This window comes from Mercurialis annua, linkage group LG3 (assembly GCF_937616625.2).
Source record: "Mercurialis annua linkage group LG3, ddMerAnnu1.2, whole genome shotgun sequence".
Lineage (NCBI taxonomy): Eukaryota > Viridiplantae > Streptophyta > Magnoliopsida > Malpighiales > Euphorbiaceae > Mercurialis > Mercurialis annua.
The window spans coordinates 8839299-8861492 of record NC_065572.1 but is presented as its reverse complement, the minus strand read 5'-3'; the positions used below and the strand labels follow the sequence as shown (position 1 = coordinate 8861492).

Genomic DNA, 22194 nt, shown 5'->3' with positions numbered 1-22194 from the left:
TTTTATTTTTCTAGAAGTTTGGAGTCTTCTAGAATCTCCTAAATTATCAGTATTGTAATTGAATTAGGAATCTAAATCTTCATATACTTCGGAACGTCCACGTTTACCAAATTCTAAGGGATTCGTTCATTTTTTCTTAGGCGAATCTTCATTGACTCGATTCTAAGTGGGCGAGTCTTATAGAACTCGGCTTCACTAGTACGGCTTATTAGGTTATATCTGTGAGTTGATCTCGTCTTTAACTTATTATTCTTCTGCGAGTTCTGAGTATCGCTTCAGTGTGCCAATCCTATAGAGCTCGGCTCATTATCTTACTATATGGAATCGGTTTTCTTTAGTAAGTCTATCAAATAAAATATTCACTATTATTTATAAAATACAAAGAAGATGGTAATTCCTTCCGGCTTCTAATGTATATTAGATTTTGTTTATTTCACTTGATTTGATTTTATGTTTGTATATAGTATATACTAGTAATTTGTAACAGAATGTATACAGAACCTATTTAACTTTTTATTAACTACTACAAGTTTACAATAATAGCTTATATATTATAAGGCATGGAACTTCATAACATATTCGTTGACTAAATTAAGTAAACATGAATTAACAATTTATTCATGTCAGCTTAAATTAGGTTTTATTTTCTAAATTTATTCATTTCAAATATAACCTAAAACAGCTACTTTTTTCACTTTATATATTACACTTTTTTCTTTGTTTTCTACACATGTTCTTCCTATAAATTACAAATATTCATTTTCATTATCTTATCATTAAAATAAATAAAACAAACTAGAATGAAGCTATTCCAATGGATTTTTCTTGTGTTTGCATTAGTAACCTTTCAAACAGGTGAAGCTGGACCTTTTCAATTATTCACAAGATATCATGTGCACATTATTAATGCATTGAGTACAGAAATTCTGCATACCCGTTGTCAATCTAAAGATACTGATTTTGGAGTTCATAATCTGATGCCAAACAATTTTCAAGAATGGGATTTCAAAATGAACATTAAAGCCACCACTCTTTATCATTGTAGATTGTATTGGACAGGAGGATATCAAACATTTGATGTTTTTTGGGGAGATGATGATTTTATTTTTAATCATTGTCTCCATGGAAAGGATTGCTATTGGAAGGCAGCAGATGATGGTATTTTCTTATCAAATAGTCATGATTGGAAATATTATCTCAAATATAAATGGCTTCAATCATAAGTGTAATACATTTTTTATTTTAATATTAATTTCTTATATGAAAGAGAGAGAAAATCTTGTATTGACAAATAGAAGAATGATGTATTATTACTAATGAGCACAATATGTAAATTTTGAGATAAATGAAATTTCTCGGTTGTTTTGCGCATTATATCTGCTTTTAAAATGTGATTTTATATCTCTTTAATAATATTTTGGCGTTCAGAAATTCGATAACACACTTGAACATCTCAACTAGTTTGATATCGTCGTAACATATACTTCTTTCACAAAAAATGATGATATTAAATATTCAATCAAAAACAACCGAAACAAAATTAAGCATGCATCTGAAACAAATCTCTCGACGAGAAAGAATGTCTCGGTCGAGCAGCAGTTGGAGTTGATCATAATTATCTCGAAGATCATAAATGCTCGACAAGTTGTGATCATTATCTTCACAAAGGAGCAGTCCAGGAGGAAAGCTTGATGATGAAGTGAACTCAACGAGCTTTGCCTACATCCTCGATAAGGGACAAATACTCTATTTAATGAGCTCGAGAAAATTGGTTTGCGAAAAGAGCTCGAGTATGTTCCTTGGTTGGCAATCAAATCAAGGGGATAGAATAGCTCGATAAGCTAAGTGGAAAATCTAGAGCTGGAAGAATGGCGGATTTGAAATTGCTCGAAGAACGAAGAAAACTCGGCAAGATAGCTAAATTACTTTGATAAAAAAAATGAACAAACATGCTGAAACAACAAACAAACAGTTATTGAAATATGAAATATTTCATTCCCGCTACATCCCGAACTAAAAGATTGTTATAAAATGGGGATAAGAGTCCCACCAATGGTACCCCTGCAAAATAAGACCCATAGAAGCTAACTTATCCGCCACTCATGCATGACTTATTAAAATGTGATTTTCAACTGTGCTAGAAACAGGAAGCACGACGAGCTACGGAGAAAGAATATGATGTTACAAAGACTGACAAAAGGGTAAACAAAACCGTTGCGGCAGCTAATAAACCGGAGCAGTAATAAACCGGAGCAGGACCAATCGATATGTACATAAGTTTGAGTCAAAAGTTGTACATAGACGCCTCTGTTATGCATAACTTTTTACAGTGATGCTGGGAACGACAAGGACATCTAAAGGATAAATATAAATTTTAGCTGCACCCATATAAAGATGATAATTCACGATTAGGAAAGAAATAAAATAATTAGCCTAACTTAACAAATCGCATATTTTGATGAAAAGTAAAAGATGAAAAAAAAAATAGATGCCAACAATTGTCAATAACTAAGCAGCACGCAGTTGATCACAAACAAATAAGCACCAAATGAAGAGGTTCAAATTCATGAGATTTCAATTCCATGTTAAGAACACTACATAGATGAAAATCAACTCTTTTAAAGAAAATTAGGTTTAACAAACTCAAAATATTTCGAAGTAGCCTATCGCTAAAACAAGAGTGCGAATATCCTAAAAATAGTGACATAGGCTTCGTAATAATGCTTAACTCTCGGTTTGTTCCCTCAGCCTTCTGATTGTGCTCCTCACAGTCACAGCACTAGCAGTGTTCAAAGTGTAAGCACCGCCTGCTTTGACTTTGCCGCAGTCCTTGCAACCCCAAATTCCGACAGCCTTCCTCTTCACAGCGTACTGCAAGGGTACAAAAGAATATAATATAACTAAACAGATAAAAGTGACTGCGAAGGTGAATGTAATTCAGAATTTAGCAAAAGAAATGATGATAAATAGATGAAAAAGGGTATTATTGCTTACCTTGCCACAGAATTCACAGAAAAATTTGCTGTGCTGACTAACCTCCATCTTCTTAATCTGCTTACGCAGACTGGCACCATAACGGGTACCTAAGTCAAATAGTAAATTAAACAATCAGAACCAGGAACCTTGCAGGAAATAATTGCAATGTGAATCTAACTTAAAACCTCAAATTACGGAATAAAAAGAAGTTGAGTCCATAATCTAAAATGAAGTTAAATTCACAGAAAGACTCAAATTTCAAAAATTCTTTATATCTAAAAATTTTATCCAGCTAGATTAAAACATTACTATGATCAAGTAAACTCACGATAAAAAGTAGACTCAACAAGGTTCAAAACACCAAAAAAACAGCACTTGGATTTTATAACTAATGGAAGTTTTGTCACTATATCCAACTCAATTAAAAATTATTAACTCGGGCTGATGAAAAATCTGAAATACGAAGCCTAAAGTTTTAAATAAAGCCCTATGTAACCAAATAAAGCTTACCATATTTGCCAACAATACCAGCCTTCTTTGTCCGCTTTGTCTGCATCACATCAAAAAATCAACAACACATATCAGCATATCAGGTTCCACAAGTACATTAAAAAATCCAGAATGAAGAAATAGAAAAACAATCACAACGCCGGAAAATCACAAAATTATCATTACATACTAAAAAAATGAAATTCTAAATCCAATAACTAAACTGAAAAACATTGAAACAAATGGATTAAAATATTTGTAAAATGAAATGAAAATTCACATAATTAGGTCAATAAAATCCCAAAATTAATTTGTTAGATGTCATCAAAAATTTAATTCAATCTACTGCCAGTTCCAATCAAACAAACAAATTTAACATCCAGTACAACAAACAAATTAAAATTAAAAAACACAAAGCACAAACAAACCCTAAAATCTCTATAAACGATAGAACATACTCAAAGAACACATGAATTCAAAATTAAAAAGAAATAGAAATTCACCATTGCTGTAAGATTGGAAGATCTGTGTCTAAATGAGAAATAGCGGCCAACAGACTTGTGTATTTAGCTAGTACGAAAAACCTTAGGGTTTCTTTAACTGCCGATTTATATACAGATATTACGGTGAAATGGGTCTGGGTCTGGGTCTGGCTGCGGGTGGCTCCAAATGGGTCCGAAATTAAAGTCCATTTTATTCTGGATTTGTGTGTGTTGGACTCTTTATGGCCCGGTATCGTTGAAGGCCCGCTAAAATTGAATGGAATTTCGTTTTGTCTAATATCATTAGAGAATATCGAAATGCTTTATTAATGTAACGAATTTAACAATTAATTAATAAACTTTTCATTTTTTTTAAAGGCTAAATCCTCAAAAAATACCAAACTTTTGTATTTTTTGTCAGTTATGACTAAATCTTTCTAAATTTGCAAATATAACCCGTTTTGGCAAATTATGTTCCTTTTATAGCCAAATTCGAATTAAACCAATTTTTTCCAACATGACAAATGTATATAAGATTTAATCACAATAAAATATTAAATATTTGTGTGTTGTGTCATAATAAAAGGTTTAATCACAATAAAAAAACAAATTGATTCAAAAATGGCTATAAAATGAACATAATTTGTCAAAACGGATTATATTTGCAAATTTTGAAAGGTTAGGTCATAAATGACAAAATCACAAAGATTTGGTATTTTTTTAGAGTTTGTCCTTTTTTAAATTCAAAGTGGGGTGAAAATCACTCTCTACAGACAAGTCTTTTTCGCTCTCTACTTCATTTTACAAAGGATAAATTTCAAATTTTAAATAATGAGTCGATTACTCTAATTTTAAAATGTTATATTTTTATTTTAATATAAAAAATTCATAAGTTAAATTAAGGGAAAAGGGTTATTTATACCTCTAAAGTTTGACTTCAGGATCAACCACCTTCTAATTTTAACTATGGTTTTCTTCAAAAATCTATTAATGAAGTTTCTCTTCTCTTTTTCTTTACTCGATCTTGGATTTTTACTCGGATCAAAAAAGTTAAAAGCTTTTTGATCGGATCTAAATCCTCGATTAAAAAATAAAATTTTTATGGCTGTTTTTTCTAATATGTTCTTCAATGTTTGAACTATAAATATATTGGGTACCCATTTGGTGGTTTGAAAAACCCTAATCGATGACTGTATTTACAATTGTATCTACAACTCTCATCATTATTTTAGAATATTTCTTTCAATTTGTTGAAGAACCGTTTACTATTGTATTTTCATTATTATTAATAGAAATTTTAGCCTTTGATAAAAAAATAAACAAACTACTTAGAAAAAATAAAGATGCAAAATTATGTAGTTTTAATTCGTGTCAGTTCGTCTATCTGCTAAACAAACGAGTTTGTGAACAAGCTCGTTTTGTACCTCCACGAGCTTATTCGCGAGCCCGTTTTGTGAGCTCATTCATTTAACAGATAAACGAACGAACACGAGGTGCACATGAACATAAACATGAACACTGTAAAAAAATATTGAAAATGAACATTTTATTTAAAACTCGATCGGACATAAACCGAACATGAACATCTTATTTGTGTAACAAGCCCAATATAAACACCTCAAACTACCGATCGGCTCGATTTATTTACAGGTTAATCCCGATGCTTGGTGATTCATCAGGTAAGATTATTTATATTAATATATCTTTTTTGACTCATTTATTAAACATAATCTTGATGGGAAAAAAGTTGGTTGTTGACTCCTCTTTCCAATTAATCGCTGGTCTTTTTTTCTCTCTCTTTAGGACCATTTTTTCTGATTTTTGTTACTTGGCTCTTTTTTGTCTGGTTTATGAAATGAACTAAGATTTACTCAATTAGCAATCGATTATAAACTGAACCAAATGAAACTAGAAAATTCTGTTAGGTGCAGTTTGATTAGATTTTTTTTTTTATAACTGAACATATAGGGTGACAGATGGTTCGATGACGGAATCGACTGTTGCTCACTCCTAGTCCTAATGAATTTAATTTCTTGAATTATATCTATCTTTGCCATTAGTATTATATGCATTCTCTGATGAGGAAATTAATTATCTATATCTTATAGAGATGCATTTTAAATGGATAGTAAACGAGTTGATAGCTATAGTAATTTGATTTTAGACTTTAGCGGATAATATGATGGTACGGAGTTGTAATAATTTTGGTGTTTTTTGGTTGATAATTAAAAAATGTTGATACTGCAGTTCCTCAAGAACTATTTTTCTAAATAAAGCATAATGTTGATACTGCAGTTCCTCGCAATCTTTATTATAATGTAACGTAATCTTTATTAAAACCTGCTCATTACGCATCCCTGTGAAGGTATTGAATCGGGGAGAGGCTGCTGCTACGGGGGCATCAGACATTGTTTGGCATAACCTAAACGTTAAAAAGCTAAAAGCTCCGAGTTAGACTATGCTTTCATATTCTATTTGCATTTCAAAATCTTCTACTGTATAAGTATTGTCTGATGGTGTAAGCAGTGGGTATGTTTGTCTATCATATTTGGAAAAAATAAACCCTTTTTCTCTCTATTCTGCGGTTGCTATGCAACATGTAAACGAAAAATGCTCAAACGAGAAACACGGAAATGAAAAACACTACAATAAATAATTTTGAAATTTCATAAGCCTGCATGTTCCCTCTATCCAGCAGCTCCTATCAATATACACATAAAAGAACATTGCAATGAAAAATTCATCAAAAAAAACATTGCAATGAAAAATTCCAAAATGAAAAATGCTCAAATGAAAAATGCCAAAATAAAAAATGCTCAAATGAAACATGCCGAACCAAATTCCGCATTGTCTAGGCAATTATAGAAAACTAGAAACTTTTGATGTACCTGATATGAATTTACAACAATAGCAGTTTATGTTCAGAAAACAAAACGCCAAAACATATTCAACAAAGCGGCCAGTATCAAAATATTAAAGCAAAGCAACTCGAGTAATTTTCAAAACCCAAGAGCAGCAGAAACGAAAAGACGAATATGCTTCAGATTTCAATGAACCGGTCAATTAATTGGTTCCAGCAAAAAAGATGTTTGTTCTTTGCATCAGTTGATTTATACATTTCAAATTGTTGCCTAAGCCAAAAACTGTGCAATCTTAGAAAAGTAGAACTGTCAAATTGAACTTCATGTATCATGTACCTGATATGAATATACAAGAATATTGCCAAAAATCCCGATAGCAATTTATGTTCCGGAAACAAAACTCCGAAGCGCATTCAGCATAGCTGCCGGTATTGATTCCTGGGAAGCCAGAAGTTGCTGGCATCAAAATATTTAAACAAAGCAACTCTAGTAATTTCAGAAATTGAAGTTCACATATGATGTACCTGGTAAGAATATTGCCCAAAATTCCGATAGCCCACACAGCTGCTACTGTTCACTCCTGGGAAGCCAGAATTAGCTAGCATCAGAAATTAAAACAAAGCAGCTCTAGTACTTCCGGAAACAAAAGAGAAGCAAAAACGAAAAACAAACATGCTTCAGTTGATAGCTACATTTCAAACTGTTGCCTTAGCCAATATATAATCCTAGAAAACTAGAAATGTTCTATTGAACTTCCCGTATGATGTACCTGATGTGCATATACGAGAATAGATGGCAATTGGTTAGTAACTTACAGATTAAGCAAATTGAAAGAGTCTTGAAAAAACGACTCCTTGGGTTGGTAAATAATTTTCTTCAATTCGTCTTTCAGATTGTTGCGGCGGATTATTTCTTCCAAAAGTTTATCCTTTTTCTCATATGATATGCCGGACGATATTTTCTGTGAGCTATGAGCGCTGTCCGAAGAGTAAAACACCAGCTCAGATAGACGCTCCTTTCGAGCCTGCCGACAGTACTTGTCCTCTTCGGTTGTTTCCGATGCGATTAGATGATAAACATATACCACCTTCTGCTGCCCGAGCCTATATGCACGGCTTATAGCTTGCCGTTCAACCGATGGATTCCACACCACGTCAAGTAAAACCACCCTTGAAGCACCAACCAGATTTATACCTTCTGAACAGGCCTTTGTTGATGCAAGCAGTACTTTTGCGTCACTCCTTCTATCATTAAAATCCTTAATCAAAGATTGACGCTGATCTGCATCGACCGCTCCATGCATATGTAACACTTCCTTCCCTGCAGTCCATTTAAACCGTGATTCAAGCTGCTTTCCGATCAATTTCAGTGGAGCGAGATATTGGCTGAATACTAAAACCTTCTCGCCGACGGCTTCACTAAGCAAAATAAGCTCCATGAGAAATTTTGTCTTGACTCCGATATCTGGATCCAAAATTTGTTTTTCGTCAAGTGAATTATTCGGCATCAGAGCTGGATGTACAGAAGTTACAGATAAGCAATATTCCAATCTAAAAGTTTGTGGGTGTCCTTCAGCTTGAATTTTGTCGAGGAGGCGCTTCTGCAAACTGACCGGTTGCAAAACAACCACGGAATCTCTCAAACCAGGAAGTCTCTCCTGCAGAATATTGCCTTTATGCACATGCACAAAGGAGTCGATGGTCCGTCTCACTTCATCCAACATCTCAACTTTCAATGTGTTGTTGCCATCTTTAACAATAGAACTAGTCAGAGAAGTCCAAGTCTTTTTCGCTCTGTTGATTTTTTCGCCACCCTTCTTTTTGGCAAGAGAAGCACTATTATAAGTTAGTCGATCTGCGAATTTTGGTCGCACCAACAGAAGCGTATTATACAGCTCGTCAAAGTTGTTTTGGAAAGGAGTTCCCGAGAGAATAATTCGCTTATCCGTCCGTACATTCGACAATGCCTTGAAGATAAGACTTTGGTCATTGCGTGGCGTGTGTCCTTCGTCGAGAAACAAGAGACCCGGGAGTTCGAGGAGGGCTTTTCTCACATCACCGTTAGATTTATTTCTAGCATTACTTCTCTTAGTGTCTTCTCCGACAAGTTCTTCGAAAAGCTTATAGCTAATTCCGAGGACACTCTTATACTTCTTCCAAGAATATAGCTTAACCATCCGGATGGAATTTACACTAAGCTGTCCAGGTTTTATCAACTTCATAGCAGCGGCATTTTCCTTGCCGGAAAACCTTGTCTGGTTGAGATTGTGAAACGGAATATCAACCTTCCATTTCTTAAATTCTGCTTCCCAAGAAAGGAGCATGCTGCAAGGCGCAATGATCACCGGTCTACAATTCGGATATAGCTTCATGTAGGAGTGAAGAAAAACGATTGCCAAACGGGTTTTTCCTGTCCCGGGCGCATGTGAGATAATGCATCCGCTCTCACCATCAAGATCGGTCGGCTCTTTCAGCTTATTAAGATGAATTCCTCCAGCAACCTTTTTCCAAATAAATTCAAATCCATCGCGTTGATGTTGATGAAGGTCCCTTTCGATGCCTGGAATGATTTCCCACACTGTGCCTTGTGCAGGAGTAAAAGAATCATAGACGTCACAGTAATCTTGATCATGGAGCTTGTCATCTAGATCAAAATTTTCTCCATACGGGTCTCTCCTTTCTGAATATCTCGATGGATTTTTACCCTGAAATAGACCATACCAAGTTTTAGTCCTCAATTGCACACTCAACTATAGTTAAAATCCGTCTATTAAAACTAGCTTATGAAATTGAATTTTCAAGTATGGCAATTAGATTGCTAAAGAGTTAACAATCAGGTATCTCTTTTCATTTAAACAAAACAATTGCAGGCACATAAAATAAACGCTATTAGACACAGACTGTTTAATTACGCATCACCATAGCATGTAAAACAAATTTTGCACAAATACAGTGCAATACTCAAATGTGCAAAACAATTAGAAATAAATATACATATAAATTTATAGAAAGAAAAATCAAATCAGTAAATTTTATAAATTATTGTTTTAATATCTGAACTTTTTATTGTAAGCTAAAATTTAAAAATTTTAAAAAATGTGTCAAATAAGTACAAAAAAAAAAAATATATCCATGTGGTCAGACAATGCAAATAAGAACACTTAAATCAAACAAACTATCAAAGGCAGGCTGAACAATAAAAAAAACTAAAGGAAAAGCTAATTAAGATCATGAAGCTTACGAAAGGGGCGGTATAATATTTGATCTCGACATCGACATATGAGCAAAATTTGCAGATAATTCCAATCTCTTCGTTAAGAATAAATTGGTGAATCCCTTGTTGGCAAAGAGCATATGTATGAAGTTCGACCACAGGAGAAACATCAACTTTGCTTTCCTCCTGCACATCAATATAAATTAACATGAATTTCACTTTATAAGAGGAAATCATTTACATATTATCTCAAGTGTAATACAAAAGATGCTTCAAATCTGTAATAGAAAACATAATAGAAGAAAAATGCGAATAAGCAAACGAGAGCATGCATGAAGAAGTTGTGAAATATTAAAGCTCAGAACCCGTTCTTCTATTCAACATTATAGAGCACAAATAAACACTTAAGTACATGGCTTCAGTCCTTGCAAAGTGGTTTATGTGCAAGACATGGAAAATACATAAAACAGTTCATTGCAGATTGACAATTCCATCTGTAAAACTTAAAATGCAGAATTATCGTGCAGCAGAATTTGCATGAACAAACTCTAAATCGGTAGTTCTGATGTAAGGTATTAACATACAAACTTCAAATAGAAGATAATTTGAGATTGTAACTTCAAGACATTAAGTTCTTAGTGTTCAATACAGTTTGGTAATGTCAAACAAGATCACACCACATAAGCACAAGCATAAATCTCACCAAAATAAAGGTTCTTCTCACATAAAAACCCTTGGAACAAAAGGTTAACAACAATTTAGTAAACACCAAAAACCAAACTTAGTGACAAAACATATTAACAAAGATTAGCATGTAATCAACTGATGATATCAATTAGATATAAAATATACCTCCGCGGCATCATTTTGACAAAGAGAAAGCGCCATTTCATCCCAGAGCTTGTCCAGCTCCTCTCCTTCTGATATATCACATTCTTCTTCAGAAAGCACTTTGTCCTCGTCGAACAAAGAATTTCCGAGAATCTTGACAACATCATCGTCATCCAAGGCATTGGCCCTCTTTTTGGCTGGCTGCCTCCTTGAGATACCGTGAGCTTGCTCACCACTTTTCAGTTTCTTGGTTTTCAAACTTGGACCAGAAGTTTCATCATCACCAACTCTTTCACCACTGTCTTCCGAGTCATCATCCTCCTCTTCCTCGTCACTCGTGCTACTAGTGGCTCCGAGTTTAGTAGATTTTTTTGTATTACAATGTGACCTTGTTCTGTTTGAAACAGAGGCAGTTACAGAGGACCTCCTCCTTTTCAATCCAGCCTTAACCTCCTCCTCTTCTCCGCTCAAAACATCAGTGTCTTCGACATCAATAACCTCAATTTCACTATCATCAAGACTAAGTTTTTCGTCTTCCATTTTCGATTCAAGCTTAACCTCCTCCGTTTTTTCTCCTGAATCCTCCTGAGACTCTTCCTTCTCCGACTCATCATCCTCCTCGCCACTCGACTCAAAAGAACTGTCAGATTTCTCCTCGTCGTAATCCTCATCCGAGCCTACATCCTCCTCCTCCTCCTCATTGTTCTCTTCTTCACTGTCAACAATGGTTGTAATTTCCTCAGGCTCAGACTTAGACTCTTCACTCCCCGAAAGAACCACAATCTCATCATCACTGGATAACAATTTGCCCCCACTACAACTCCCCTCCACCTGAACACTCCCAGTTTTCTTCTCATCGTCACTATCAGAAACCAAACAAACCACCTCATCACTATCAGCAACCAAATCAAACCCCTCATCAAAACCCCTGTTCTTCCCTCCCTTCTTCTTCTTCTTCATCATCCTCTTCGTCGTCGTCCTCGTCCTCGTCTTCTTCTTCTCTACCTTCTTCCTCCCTTTAAACCCACCAAATTTAGCACACCCAGAGACCTCCTTCTCCACACTAACCCCATTACCGCCGCCATTTGTTCGTTTAATCTCGTCGTGAATCCGCTTAAACATCTGAGCGTCTCTGCCTCGAGTTCTTGCTGAAACGGACTTCCTATAATCCATCTTAATTTACCCTAAAACAGATTTTGATAAAGAATCAGAATCTTTGGTTGCAAGAAACAGAGGAGGACCACAATAAATCAAATTTACCAAGAAAAGGCTATGCGGACTTTATCTGACAACATGCATTGACGATCAGAGAGCGATCAAGAAACAGAAAGTATTTGAGATTTGGGTAAAACTTTACAGAGATGGCAAAAGCGCGCCAAAAGAAAATCAAGGGTTTTTCTTGTCTCTTTGCTTCTTTTTAGCGTTTTTTTTACCTCTTCAACTCTTACATAAGATTTTCTACCAATTAATATTTAGGATTTTGTCATTTTATTTTAAATGACTAAATTTAACCATTTTTCAATTGAAAAATGTTTATCTCAATTATAATAAAATGGACAAACTTAAAAAATAGTTATAAACAAAAAAATGGTTTTTTTAAAGAAAAAATAGTTAGCTAAATGGTGATTATATATAAATTTTTAGATAGACCGAGTCTATTATGTCATTTAAAAAAAATTAGATAGATCGAGTCTAATACATCCTCCGTAAATTAAATCAATTATATTATAATATTTTATTAAAATAATGATAAAATTATAATAAATGTGTATTAAATGTGATAAGATTTTAATGATTAATGACGGTGTTACATAATGTGTAATTAGGCCTTATAGTAAGATTTATGTTTCATAAGTATCTATGTAAAATACTCTAATTATGCCCCTACTATTTTTATACTTTACCCTATAGCTGTTTTTTTTAATAAAATTTTGTATTTACATATTTTATAAGGGTGCTCTATTTCCAGAGTAAGAATTGATATGGACAGAGCAAATCTTCATATTTTTATAAAATTATCCTTCTTTTGTAAATAAGAGAGATATGAATTCATCATAAAATAAGTGTAGTTTTATCATAACAAAAAAATTTGCTCTGTCCTTATCAAATCTTACTCTGGAAATAGCACCACCCATTTTATAATTCTCAATTAGTATTCATTTGTTTAGACATCTAATTTATTTTGTATAAATAAATAATATTATTAATATTTAATAAATATTTTGTTTAATAATAAAATAAATAAAAAATCTTCTTCTCAAATCAATTTTTGAATCAATTAGCTTTAATGATTCACATTACCATATGTTATGTTTTAACTTCTTACTTTTTCCTCAATTGGAATGTTTTTATTATTCTTCTGATGAATCTGATTTCTAAAAATCGGAAAAGTAAACGACAGGGAATCTTTTAAATGCAATTAAGGGTGAACAAGAGTTTTTTAAAGTAAAAAATGGTTGACACGTTATAGGTAACTTGCAGGGTTATTAATAATGCATTCAATTACACCTACAACTGTTATGAGTAAGTGGAGAAGACCAGGGGTGGGCACGGTTCGGGAGAATCCAAAAATTGACAAATTTTCGGAATCAAACTAAAAATTGGATATTAAAAATTGAATTTTTAGATCCGTATTAATAATCGGTTTGGTTCAATTTGGAGATTTTATTTTTCGGTACGATCAGTACGAGATTCAATTCTAATGGTTCGGTACGGATATCACTGAACCACAGATATTGTTTTAATTTAAAATATGATCTCTACTATATTATAATATAGTATTTTAACTTTTAAAATTAATTAGTTGCTTATTCATTCATTTTTTTATATATTTTTAACTATCACAAAAAATAAACATCACTAAAATAAAAAAGCACAACATATTATCGTTTGATTTAATATATTTTTTATTATTTGATAAGGTTACTTTTATCTATTATCAAGTCGAAAACTATATCATTTTTATTAAAACTATATAATTTAGTCAATGATAGAAAGTAATAAATATGTAAATTTTTTATATCAATTTTTAAAAAAATATTTTTAATAATAACTAAATATTTAATAAATTCATATAATTTTTATTGAAATATATAAATAATTTCATTTTTATGAAAATTGGTAATATATATATAATATATACATCTTACTAAGTAATTGTCAAACATATCCTCATTTTTTATAGGAGAGATTCTTAGGTAGACTCAGTCCACCACGTCACCCGTGGACTAAGCCTATCATATAATAACACGTCATTAAAATGATGGCAATCTTGTAAATTCGTTTATTACTTATTTACATTTTTGAATGGTAATATTACAAGATTGCCATCATTTTAATGACGTGTCTCTAAGTGATAAGTTTAGTCTACGGATGACGTGGTGTACTGAGTCTACCTAAGAATTTCTCTTTAATATAGTGATAATTTTTGTTTTTAGCGACCTTTGTTGTCTTTTCAAGATATTCTCTATAATTAATGAGGGTATATTTGACAATTACTTAGTGAGATAAATATCTAATTCCTATAATTTAGAAAAAAAATGAAATAATGCCTATCAATTTAGGATGAAGAAAGTATTATCTTCCAAATCTATCCCTTCCTAATACTCCCTCCGTCCCATTTTATTTGTCTATTATACTATATTTAGATGTCCCAAAATGATTGTCACAATTGTATTATAAACACATATGTTTCTCTTTTACCCTTAATGTTAATGGTATTATTTTTACATTTATGTTGGCATTTAATGTTGTTAGTATTGTATTGGCTATTTTTCTTTTTTCAATATAGTAATTCTAAATTACTTCACGAATTAAAAAAAGGTACAAAAGGAATAATCGTTAGCATTTAATGTTTTTTTAATATGTGTGAAAATAGAAAGTGAACAAATAAAATGGGACGGAGGGAGTATATAACTCTATAATTCAATTTACAAAACATTTACTCCCTCCGTCCTAATAAGTTTGTCCACTTTGCCTTTATCGTACAGTTTAAGAAAAGTAATTATTGTTTATGAGTTTTGTAAAATTTTCCTGATTTTTCTTATCATACCCCTGTTTAATATGTGGTCTACTTGCAATTTACTTTCAATTTACTCATTAATGGATTTAAAATAGGGGTAATATAGAAAAATTGAGTGTAAAAGTTTGTTACTTTTTGAAAGTAAAATTTTTAGAACAAAAAGATTTTTCAAAGTGGACTACTCTATTGTGACGGAGGGAGTATTATATAGTAGGGTTATATTAGTATTTATTTTTATAATTTAAGACAAAAATTCCACTTTTTTAATATGTAGGATTTTGGCTAAATGGACAATTAAATAAAAACGGAGGGAGTAGTATTTTTTGTCCCATTTTAAAATTTTCATAATTTATTTTGAAATATCCTATTTCAAAAATTTCACTTTTATTTTTAAAGTTTTTTATATTAAACTTTTTTTTATCCTTCATTTGTCATATCTCAAATAAATTTTATAAAAAATTTCACTATTATTAATAGAAGCAAAACATAGAAAGATAAAATAATAAATGTTTTTTATTCTATGGAAAAGAGGGAGTATAACATTATTAAATTATCCTTTTTTAGTTTTTGATAATAAATCTATGAATAAATTTGCAAAAATCAAAATGCACATTTAATATTTATACGATAAAGTTTTAAAATATTAATAATTTTATATTTAATTAACACGAATTTTTTAATATCAAGGGACAAAAAAATGACTTTTTTTTATTTTGATTTGACTAATGATTATAAATAAAATAAATTTTAAATATGCACTATGACAAACAAATGTGGATTCGAAAAAACAAGTGTGAACTATGAATAGAGAAATTTAAGAGATCCATGAGCAAAATTATGCATGTATAAATATACTTTTTTACAGAAAGATATATTCATTTATAAGAAAAATCCAATTCATAAAGTCTCGCATCTAGCCACAACATTTGGACTAGAAAAATACAACATAAACTTTATTAATAAGTACTTTTCTAACCACGAAATGGACTATCCAGTTACAAGATCGCCTAATAAAACCAACCAAAAAAATTTGAAAAATTGACACATAAATAACCGCAATCCTGCACTATAACATCATAGTCATTTGATGCAATATTCACGGATGCGTCAAAATTAATTTTAATTACATCAGGAGGAGAGGGCTTCCACTTTTTTTTTTGCCGGAAAGATTAATATCTTCATTGATAATTCGACTATAAAAGTCTCAAATCTAGCCACAAAATAATTGTGCTAGATATTACAATAACATTCTAAGGGTTTTTCGGCTACTAAGAGCCACCCAATCAACTCATCAAACACTAAATCTAATAATAGATCTAGTCAAATGAGTATATCAACCTACAAATTTAAATGATTACAATAATTAAAGTCATAGATCTAAACATCTAAAAAACTAAAATTAATTGCAAACATTAGAATCTGTAAAACTAATCTTCCAAACGGAGACGCCAGAGACACGTCAGAAACGCCGGAGACACGCCGGAAACGTGAAAATAACGTCGGAGCCGCTGGAGAGACTGAAGCTATCGGAGCCGCCGGAAGCCGCCGAAGCCGGAAACCATAAGAGAAAAAGACTAACGAAAACCCATTTAGGGTAGATAAACTAAGAAATTAAAATCTAATTTCTTCACAATAACATGTGAAAAGACCAATAAACTAAATATCTAAGATAAGCAAGCCATTTATTTATTTAAAATAGAAGAAATTGAAGGGTGGGGAGATGGTTTTTGGCCAAAAAGGCCAAAAAACCATCTCCCCTTGCAAGGTGTGAAGTGCGGCTGCAAGGAGTTTAGGGTTTGAGAGGGAGAGATAGACTGGAGAGAGAATTAAGTCCCCGAGGGCTTCCACTCGCCTAGGCGAGACTGGTCTGTCTCGATTCAATGCATAGAGTGTACCAATACTTTCCAATTTAGAATGCCATAGCCAAAATCCTATGGCCAATTATCTAATTTAAAATTCGGGCTTTTATTGATTTTTAAAATCAAAATTTAAAATTCGAGTCGAATTTAATTAAATTCTATTTTAAAAGATCAAGTTTAAATTAGATAAAATATCTAAAACTGAAAACCGACTCGATTTAATTGTATGTAATTATATTTATAAATTACTTTTAATATATAAAAATAAATAATTATTGCATCCATCTCATAAAGATAAAAAAAATAATATTATTGAGAAAGAAAAATAGTTAATTGCGGTTAATTTATAATAATACTATTATATTATTTTTTAAATAACTTTATGAATTAATAATTTGCAAAAATCAAGATGTATATTTAATTTTATGTTAAGATTTTGAAATTATTTTGATAATTTTATATTAAACTAACACCTATTTTTAATAGATAGGAGTAAGAATTATTGAGTATTTTTTTATTTTTATTGGGACATAAGTTTTAAGTTTGAACTATAAATACAGTCGATTCTCTAATAATTAATATACACGGTGGATTGAAAAATTATTAATTATTAAAATTATTAATTTATTAAATATTAAATAAGATGTAATATTGAAATTAGTTTTCTAAAATTTTATTAATTATTTGAATTATTAATTTAGTGAGTATTAATTATTAAAAAGTTCACCATATTGAGTAATTTTCAAGAGATAAACGAGCCAAACAATGCACAAAAGGGTACAGGTACTTTCAATTAAGTCAAAAAGAAAGGTAAAAGTTTGAATGGCAGAAAAGGTAAATATCTAACAAGTACTTAAGTAGAATTAATTCAAAAAGATCTTCATTAATAAATGATGCTCTTTGTTTTATCCTCGGGAAAGCAAGAAAAGCAGGTACTCCCTCGGATTTGAGGGCTTTTAGCCATTGTAGAGGTGGCCATGGGCTGGTTTAGCCCAGGGATGAGCACCATTCGAAAAAATCCAGGGATTGATAAATTTTTGGAACCAAACCAAAAATCGAAAATATTAAAAATTGAATCTCCGGATCCATATCAATAATTGGTTCGTTTCGGTTCGGAGATTTTATATTTTGATACGGTTCGGTACGGAGATTCGGTTTTAATGTTTCGGTACGGTTCGGTACAGATATCACTATAACGATTAATATTGTTTTATTTAAAATATGATCTCTACTATATTATAATATATTATTTTGATTTTTAATATTAATTAGCTACTCATTCGTTTTTTTATATTTTCAACTATCACAAATAAATAATCATCAATAAAATAAAAATCCACAACATGTATATTATCGTTCGATTTAATATTAATTTTTTTATTATTTAATAAGGGTACTTTTATCTATTCTCAAATCTAAACTATATCATTTTTGTTAAAATTATGTAATTTGGTCAATAATAGAAAATAATGAATATATAAATTGTTCATATATTTTTTAAAAATACTTTTAATAATTATTAAATATTTGACAAATTCATATAATTTTATAAACAATTTTAATGTTTAGTAATTTAAAGTTAATATGAATACAATAATCAAATTAAATGTAGAATAATATATACATAATTTCGGTTCTTCAGGTATAAATTCGGTACTTCGTTTCGGTACGGTTTGATTCGGTTCTCGGTACGGTTATTTATATCCAGAACCATACCAATAAAATTTTCGGTACGGTTCGGTTCGGGAAAGTCAATGGTCAACAGATATATTTTGGTTTCTGGATATTTTTGGTCCGGTTTTCGGTTCAGTTTTGGAGATATACAGGATCCGTGCACACCCAATCCGGCTCGGAACCGGTATGTAATGCCTCGAAAATTTTAATTGTTATTTAATTCACACATCTTAATTTGAGCAATTGGAATTATGAAAAATAGTTTTTAAATTCAAAATATGAATTTAAATACATGTATAAGTGAATAGGGATATGGATAGCTTAAAATACTATTTTTGAGTATTTAAAGCAAATTTTAAAGAATTTAAATTTAAAAACGCTAAAATAATTATTTTAAAATCCCCAAAATATTAATTTTGAATTTAATATTCATAAGATAATATTTGAAAGTGATCAGAAGAATTTGAAATTGGATAAAAAAATCAGTTTTAGCCCTAAAATTTGGTTTATTTATAAAATTGTAATTATGACCAAGTCTTTTAAAGCCTATCTCATCTTCCTCATTTCATTTTCACCATTTTTCAGGTGTTTTTCGAGCTCTCCCCATTAACGCATAGGTGTGAGCGGAGTGGACTTCAGGAGCCGCTCACCCAAGTAGGGGTGAGTATTGGTCGGTTTGGTTCGGTTCTGAATCAACCAAAACCGACTGATGCCAAAGTTTTTAAATTATAAACCGAACCGTAATGTTTTTCACCAAAAACCAAATTTTTTTTGACCAAATTTTTCGATCGGTTCGGTTTGATTTCGGTTTTTAAACTCGGTTTAATCTTTTTGAACAGCCCTTTCTAATCCAAAATTAAATACAAACATTAAAAATTAGAAGTAAAGCCCAAAACTTTATAAACTACCAAATGAAAACCGAAACTCACTCCATTTACATAATCATACTCCATAAAATGAACAACTTTATAAATCATAATACAGATTATGTCAACATAAATTAAAATTACTCTTAATACCAAAAATAATTGAAAAGAGATAAATACAACGAATTCATAAATCTAATTCAAAAGAAACAAAAAAAAGAAACAATATCTTCAGCAACTTGTTCTTGTTTAGAGTTATAGATCTGTCAAATGTAAAGAAAAAATGAATTAAATTTTTTTTATACCATTAATAAAGCTAAAATGAAACACGCAGTTCCAAATTTATACTAATAATACAAAAATATTAATATTAAAAGAAATGCATATGATTAAATGTTTACCTTTTAAGGGGTTCAAGCAAAATCTCTATTTGTGAAGAAAATTGACAGATTCGAAGAAACTAAATAGATGGTTTTCCATCGAATCACCATGCAAATTCATTGAGGAAAAATATGATTAAATAGAGTGTTAATATAGAAGGTATTAGTTAGAGAGATTTAAGAAACCAATTAGAAATTTAGGGTTTTTAGTGGTGGAAAACAAAAATAATAGTAAGAGAAGGAGAGAGTGGCGGCGTGTGAGAGAGAAGAAAAAAAAGTAGGGTTTTAAAATGTCATAAGGAGGAATATATATATATATATATATATATAATATTGAAACGACGTAGTTTAGTAGGTATTTTATGGATAAAAATAAGTTGGACCAAATTAGGTCATCTTATTCGTTGTTATCGGTTTTTTCGATTTTCAATAGTTTCAAATCAAATCAAACACCAAATTCCAAACTTCTCCATATTTATCTCTAAACTAGACTGTTTTGATCGAAAAACCAAACCAAACAACAAATTTTAGTTCGGTTCGGTCCGATCTTTCAATTTGGTTCGGTTTCTGCTCGCCCCTACACTCATGCATATGGCTAACTTCAGATCTGAAAAGGTTTGAAAAATGGAGTCGCCGCCTAACTCAGTTAGAAAATGTCTTTTATATCGACTAGATAACCTCACTCATTTATGGATGAGATTATCGTACATCAGATCAAAAGACCGTGTTTGATACTACCGAAACTATTGTACTTGACTTATCGAAACCACCACATAACTCCATGTTTTCATGATTAAAACCTTAACTAAATAATATTAATTCTTAAACTTAAGTTTTCTAATAATTTTTCAATTAAAATTGAAAAAATGAAACAAAATTCAAACTTCATTCCATCAATATTTTTCATAAATTTTTTATAAATTTAATCACCCCAAACTCACCTCAAACTTCCACAAAACTCAAAAACAACATCAAAAAAATAATTAGCTATTGATTTAAATTGATTTTGTAATTTTTTTTAAAGAAAAGGAAAAACCCATTTCCATATCCTTAAACTATACCTGTTTTAATTATCTAGTTTTTAAACAAAATTTTGTCTTTTACTGGTCCTTCGACTCCACGGATTCGCAATTGTAGGTTCTTGTATGGAAGTCTGTCAAATGCGTGAAATCACGCTCCAAATTTAACGCGTTAACTTTTTAAAAACGTCCACCTAAGCTACACATAGGAAAGAGAATTTATTTTTTTTCAAAACTTTTTTTCCACCTAAGCTGCAAACAAGAAGTAAATGGTTAATTTTCTCTCTTCTTCTTCTCTATAAAACTGTCAATTCGTATTTATGCTTCTTCTTTATTTTTTCCAATTCAACAATCCCATTACTCCAAAACCCAAAAACCCAACCACCATAAAATAATTAATCCGAGATCGTCGTTGAAAAGGAATAATTTGTTGCCGCTGATGAACAGGTGGACGCCGGAGAAGAACTGCCGCTGCCAATGAAGAAAAACTCAAAATAATTAAACACTTCAAATTAATCAATACTCTTTTCAAACAGACCAAACCCATTTAAACAAAGTCTAATAGAAAACAGAGGCTAAGAGAAAACTAAACAAACCCCCCAGAATTAGGTGAACTAATGCACAACGATTGACCTCTATATATGGGTTTAATTACAGACAAAAATTAAAGAAATAATTAATTACTGGAAAACCCAAAAACCCAACCATCACTGAAGAGGAATAATCTGTTGCCGCTGGTGAACGGGTGGACGCCGGAGAAGAATAACCTGCTGTTGCGACGAAGAGAGGCGGCAGTGGTTTCTACAGTTCCTTCGTTGATAACGTAACTAAAATTAAAGGCAATTAAAAAAGGAAAATCACCACCAGAAATTTGTAATACCCCAAAATATTTAATTATCTAATTGCAACACGTGTTCAGTGTAGATTCGTCAGAGTAGTGAAATCGGAAAGATTTCTGATAAAGTGAAGATAAATAAATTTCAAGTGGGTCGGTTTCAGGAAATTAATTATAAGAAAATTAAGATTATAATTCAATTCTAAAGTTAGAATTGGAATTAAAAAGGAAAAAATGTTAAGAAAAGCCCAAAATAAGATATAAGGACCAAAGTGGTAATTTAGCCACTTTGTGTCGAAAATAGAAATATTGGATTTTGACGGGAAAGTGTTAATATCGAGCTTTGTATTATTTATCGGGTATAAATAATACGTTTAAGTCGTAATAAAAGAGTTTATCGATTTAGTTATGGACTAAATCGAAGGAAAGAAAAGTTTAAAGGATTAATGATAAGAAACAAAAAGAACAAGGATCAAAATGGCACTTTAGCCAAATTATATATGAAACAAGAATTGAATGAGTGAGGCACAGAAGCTTCGTGAGAGAGTGAGAGAAATCCGTTCGATACCGTCGTTTCGTCGCCGTTTCGCCGTTCGACGTCCGATTCGAGTGATTTTCGCGGCGATTTCTTCAGAATCAAGAGCTCTACTCGTTCTAAGCCTCATCTCAAGGTAATATTTCGAAATTT

General features: G+C 31.5%; 2 protein-coding genes across 5 annotated transcripts; both read right to left on the bottom strand.

The window, feature by feature from the left end:
* Positions 1-2538: 2538 nt before the first annotated feature.
* On the bottom strand, positions 2539-4101 carry LOC126675398 (60S ribosomal protein L37a). Of its 2 annotated transcripts, XM_050370038.2 has the most exons (4): positions 3969-4101; positions 3487-3526; positions 2995-3083; positions 2539-2871 (listed from the first exon to the last, which is right to left on the bottom strand). In XM_050370038.2, the coding sequence occupies exons 1-4, from the start codon at positions 3969-3971 to the stop codon at positions 2725-2727; spliced, it is 279 nt and encodes a 92-aa protein (XP_050225995.1). In that variant the 5' UTR covers positions 3972-4101; the 3' UTR covers positions 2539-2724. The 2 variants fall into 2 exon arrangements, with proteins under 2 accessions (XP_050225995.1, XP_050225994.1); XM_050370037.1 differs by lacking the exon at positions 3969-4101 and having other exon boundaries at positions 3487-3532.
* A 2380-nt stretch (positions 4102-6481) lies between these two features.
* LOC126674810 (SNF2 domain-containing protein CLASSY 3-like) lies at positions 6482-19923 on the bottom strand. 3 transcript variants are annotated; one of them, XR_007639627.2, is made up of 7 exons: positions 19674-19923; positions 10874-12036; positions 10049-10207; positions 7624-9512; positions 7333-7388; positions 7145-7246; positions 6482-6648 (listed from the first exon to the last, which is right to left on the bottom strand). XR_007639627.2 is itself a non-coding variant. In XM_050369324.1 (6 exons), the coding sequence occupies exons 2-5, from the start codon at positions 12023-12025 to the stop codon at positions 7376-7378; spliced, it is 3213 nt and encodes a 1070-aa protein (XP_050225281.1). In that variant the 5' UTR covers positions 12026-12036; positions 19674-19923; the 3' UTR covers positions 6984-7246; positions 7333-7375. The 3 variants fall into 3 exon arrangements, 2 of the variants coding, with proteins under 2 accessions (XP_050225281.1, XP_050225283.1); XM_050369324.1 differs by lacking the exon at positions 6482-6648 and having other exon boundaries at positions 6984-7246; XM_050369326.2 differs by lacking the exons at positions 6482-6648; positions 19674-19923 and adding an exon at positions 12113-12290 and having other exon boundaries at positions 6984-7246.
* Positions 19924-22194: the final 2271 nt, after the last annotated feature.

Excerpts from the sequence above, each read along its gene's own strand:
- LOC126675398 (XM_050370037.1), bottom strand. The coding sequence starts at position 3,532 with ATGCAGACAAAGCGGACAAAGAAGGCTGGTATTGTTGGCAAATATG. Across the intron at positions 3,084-3,486 it reads TGGTATTGTTGGCAAATATG|GTACCCGTTATGGTGCCAGT; the intron begins GTAAGCTTTATT and ends TATTTGACTTAG. Across the intron at positions 2,872-2,994 it reads TCTGTGAATTCTGTGGCAAG|TACGCTGTGAAGAGGAAGGC; the intron begins GTAAGCAATAAT and ends GTACCCTTGCAG.
- LOC126674810 (XM_050369324.1), bottom strand. The coding sequence starts at position 12,025 with ATGGATTATAGGAAGTCCGTTTCAGCAAGAACTCGAGGCAGAGACGCT. Across the intron at positions 10,208-10,873 it reads GTCAAAATGATGCCGCGGAG|GAGGAAAGCAAAGTTGATGT; the intron begins GTATATTTTATA and ends ATTGATGTGCAG. Across the intron at positions 9,513-10,048 it reads AATATTATACCGCCCCTTTC|GGTAAAAATCCATCGAGATA; the intron begins GTAAGCTTCATG and ends GGTCTATTTCAG.